The following is a 4567-nucleotide window of genomic DNA, read 5'->3' as shown; positions in this document are numbered from 1 at the left end:
TAGAGCTGTTTTTATCCAATCCCATTGAATATCAATTGTATACTTTTATCATACCCATAGTGTCTTAACTTCTGTGACTCAGAAGTATCATGCACGCATCTCAAAGTACCTGTGAGCAGTGCTTGTTTGGAGTGGAGTGGTCTGCCATGGAGAGTGGTCCCCAGATCTCAAATTATGTGGGGAAGTCACTACCCAAAAGAGTTTCCCCACAGTGCCTCTGTGGAGCCCGAGAGAGTCCTGGGTAAATACTACTGCCTGTAGGGCCTTGTGCTCTTCAACTACCTGAATGTGTCTTTTGAATGTTAGTAGTTATTCCCACAAGTAGCACCAACAAAACTGTATGCTTTGTTAACATTTTATACCGGTGTAATTTTCAGCCGGTTGTGCAGTGATTACTTTTTAATTGCTTGGGTCCCAGATACAGTCATTGAATAATATTACATGTTTTTAGCACAGAAATGCTGCGGTCCAACATGCATTGGTCTAAAATATGAGGAGAGTTGGAATAAGAGTTACTAGTGTGGGAATTTGAAAGCAATAGTTTGTATTACTTTGTATTATATAACAAATATTTTAAGCAAAATAACTCTCTTAAAACTTACCTAATGAAGTCTGCTTTTCTGCTGTACATTGTATTGTACAGTTAATGTGCGATTAGAATGGTTGGAGCCCTGATCTGGTGATCTTCCCCACTTTGTAGAAAACTAAATTTGTTTTCATCTGAAATTTTGCTTTCTTTTGTGGGAAAGATCAAGTGACGGGTTTTTATATGATTCTAATACAGGAGCTTTTCTCTTTCCAGTTCGCCACTATGATGCCTTGGTGAAATAAGCTTATAAGGGCTTTGAAAACTTTAATGAATAAGTACTCTCAAGATTATCAGGAAAGCTGGGCATGGTGGTGCATGGCTGTAATCCTAGCACTTGGGAGGCTGAGGCAGGAGAATTGCCACGAGTTTGAGGCCAGCCTGAACATGTTGCAAGATGCTCTCTCCAAGAAAATAAAAAGATTATCAGGAAAATGAGTGATTAAAAAGATGCAGTAGGGGCCGGGGATTTAGCTCAGTGGTGCTGCTTCCTGCCTCATAAGCACAGGGTCTGGAGTTTGATCCCTGGTACAAAAAAATTAAAAGCATCAGCTCTGAGAAACTATTGATTTTTTACTTTAAGGTACAGTAAGCTAGAGTACCCAATGCAAATATTTTTAAGTCCTCATAGCACACATAGTATTTACACTACCTACTCATTTTTAGATTGAAGTGTATATAGTTAAAAGTGGCAAATGTGAACCCACTTTTCTAATTCCCCTACCTGCTCTGACAGGACTTAGGCACTTCCCATGGCAGTGATTTCCCACAGCCTTTGTGAGGGTGTTGAGAGCACTCTTCCTCATCTGGATATCTAGGTCTGTAAGGTCTTATTTTGGCTTTTACCTTGTTCTTCCATGTTTATTGAGTTGAAATTAATCATCTCAGAGAAAAGAAAAGCTAAATATAGAATAATGGTAGCGCGTTCATGTTTAATATGCAGGAGCTTAGAGTGACACAATCATCTGAAAGTGACTTTTACAAAACACGCATGGTTACAGGTTTACAACTGATTTCCTCACTGCAGTAAGAGTGTACCGTTAAGAAATAGGGTGAATACACAGCCATGTACTTGACATTGGATAGCTCGGGCACACTCCTTGTTCCTTCCTGATCCTGAGAACCACAGTTCACTGTTATAGAGGTATCCAGGGGTGCCAGACAAAAGGTGACCCCTGAAGGTTCTAGAGCTTGAGTGTGCTGGATGCCCGGAAGTAGGACAGGAACTTATAACAGAAGCTCACGATGAAGAACCAGACATTCCGTGCCATCTGCCATCTTGCAACAAGTAGGCGCCAGATGATGAAAAAGAGGGCGATGTTAAAGAGGTAGTGGATATTTCGGAGCCTGAGGGACAGATGGACAGAGCAGTTAAAGCAGTACCAAACTCCTGGTTGTTTTTGCTAAGGCACAAATGTTTCATCCTGTTGTGAGCAGCACATACTAATTAAGTACTCAAGAGTGTCTGTCGGACTTGGTCTTTTTGGTTTTTGTATCTCCCCACAACATTCCTTTCAATAATTCGATTTCTACCATATTTCCTTAGTTTTTCCTCATATATGTCTCTGAAACTTTTACAAATGGTTAGCATAATGGTTTTATTTTGCTATTACTACCATATTGTGAATTTCACTAGAGTGAATTCTAAAGTTTTTCTCCTTTTCCAGTGTCCTCTATTTTGCAATGCTTTCCCTTGCTTATCTCTGCACTACAGACCCTTTGCTTCTACCAGCATTACTACCTGCGTGCCATAAGTTCTTATCCTGCTCCTGGAGTTAGGAGTCAAAGAAACGTAAGGAAAGAACTGAAGAGTGACTAGCCTCCCGCCCACCCCACATTATGCATCAGGATCAGGTCCCCTACTCCCTGGGTAGTCGTGATATCACATCGTGGTAGGCTGTGGTGGAAAAACAAATATCTGATCAAAATTGGTTCCTTCCTTACTATGCATTACCATGGACAAGTTCCTTGCTTTGAGACTTGTGATAAAAATGGGTGGCAGAACTGGTACTTGTCTCCCCAGGGGTGGAGTGCAGCCTAGTTGACAGTGCATTACAGGGCACTGCACAGAACACAGGACTTGCATTAAGTGTCCAGTAGTGTCCTCTGCTCAAGTTTTGATCAAACTCGGGACCTTGTGCTTGCGAGGCAGGTGGTAGCACCACTGAGCTAAATCCCCAGCCCTCCCTGCTTAAATTTTATACCTGCTACAAAGTCAGGTACATATGAGGTCTCCATAAACATTAACTTACCTTTTTAAGTGTTGCCTTGCTTCTGGGATCCCAGCCATATCCTCTTTCAGCAAGTACTTCTTAACTCCCAAGACATAATTTTCAATGTATTCCAACCAGTTTAGCTGGCGCACATCAAAGTTGAATATCTGCAAGGGAAGAGAAAGTATGGGCCACCAGCATTGCCCTGCAGGACTGCCACTTTGTCTACCTGGTGCAGTTTTTACACAAGTCAGGGATACTGAGCTTGGGAGACATAAATGGGATGCCTCAGAGCAGAGATTACTGGGGCTGTTACTTATTCTTAGGTCTTTTACCCATTAGAGGAAGCACTTCCTGAACATTTCAGTTAGTTAAATTCTAGAAAAGCTGTTTCTCATGAAACATTGGTACATTTTCTCCTTTCTAACAATACTGTGTAACTATATTTTTCTGTTCACTTTTGCTAACATATAAAAGTTCAAGAACAAATTCTGTGTTTATAGCAACTTAGGATCTTAGAGTACATGTAGCCTTTTGTATTTCATTGTTAGCTATGACTTCACATTCTGTTATTTTCCTTAGTTTGGCAGTTTTATTTCTGTTTCATTCTTTTAATTGTATATCAATTCAAGGTATCGCAAACCTTTGTCAATTTTTTGAGTATTAGGAAAACAGTAATGTTAATGAGTCCTATAGGGCTTAGACTTGTCCAGATGCCAAATTGCTTTCCAAAGTACTCCACTATAATTTTGTATTTGTCAAGTATTACTGAGTATTATTTATTCACATATATAAACAGATTTTATTTTACACTCCACATTCTTAAGGTAGATTTTGATGAAATCCTAGTTTAAAATCTGATTCTATATGGAAAATCCAACTAAATTCAGAGCCACACTAGAATTTGACAGTTACATTTAAGACTTTTGCTAAAATATTTGGAGAGCATATGTTAAATCTGAAATTTTAAATTTTTTTCTATTTTTAGTCATTTTAGGTTGAAATAATTTTTTGTTTTGTTTTTTGAGACAGGGTCTCACTGTGTAGTTGAGACTACCCTGGAACTCACTATGTAGCCCTGGCTGGTCTCGAACTCACAGTAATCCTCCTGTCTCAGCCTCCCAAGTGCTGGGATTATAGGCGTGCACTACCATGCCCGGCTAGGTTGAAATAATTTTATAATGCAAAAAATGCTGTCAGGCCAGGTGTGCTGGCACATGCCTGTAATGTGAGCACTAAGAAGGCTGAGGCAGGAGGATTGTGAGTTTGAGGCCACAGCAAGTTCACGGCCACCCTGGACTACATAGCCTGATCATGTCTCAAAAAAAAAAAAAAAAAAAAAAAAAAAAGTCATCAGGTACAAAATAAATATTGAAAATAATCGTTTCTTACTGGAAAATGTCAGTTCAGAGTAAATTGAAAATTGTAGTAATGGCATAAGGACAGGTGCAGGGAACGCAAGACTTGTAACTGAGGGGAGATAAAACAGGAACCTGTACAAAATCATAAAAAAATCCTCTATATTTGTGAATTTCAGAATATGCAAAGAGTTTAGGATTTAACCTCTGTGACTGCCCAGAAGCTAAAGAAGTAAATAGTGCTAAAACCAAACAAAGTGATGGTCTATGTTGAGAAACCAAGTGAAGTACTGAAGCAGTGTAGGAGACCTGCCTGGGAGGGAAGGCGGGGTGACCTCTCACACAGCACTGGCTGGAAGAGAATGGAGCCCCGGGGTAGGGCGAGCAACGAGACGCGCTTCCACCGCGAC

General features: G+C 40.2%; 1 protein-coding gene across 1 annotated transcript in view; it reads right to left on the bottom strand.

Moving 5' to 3' along the window:
• Positions 1 to 1099: 1099 nt before the first annotated feature.
• The window catches only part of Far2 (fatty acyl-CoA reductase 2), a 44757-nt gene continuing 41289 nt past the window's right edge, over positions 1100 to 4567 (bottom strand). Inside the window, exons 10-11 of the mRNA XM_010628978.3 lie at positions 2839 to 2966; positions 1100 to 1933 (exon numbers count right to left, since the gene is read on the bottom strand). Coding sequence (XP_010627280.1) covers positions 1771 to 1933; positions 2839 to 2966 — 291 coding nt within the window. The 3' untranslated portion in view covers positions 1100 to 1770. The remainder of the gene's footprint in view (positions 1934 to 2838; positions 2967 to 4567) is intronic.

Source organism: Fukomys damarensis, unplaced genomic scaffold, assembly GCF_012274545.1.
Source record: "Fukomys damarensis isolate Sample0158 unplaced genomic scaffold, DMR_v1.0_HiC HiC_scaffold_15, whole genome shotgun sequence".
Taxonomy (NCBI): Eukaryota; Metazoa; Chordata; class Mammalia; order Rodentia; family Bathyergidae; genus Fukomys; species Fukomys damarensis.
The sequence above is the reverse complement of the archived record's forward strand: the minus strand, read 5'-3'. Positions and strand labels throughout refer to the sequence as shown.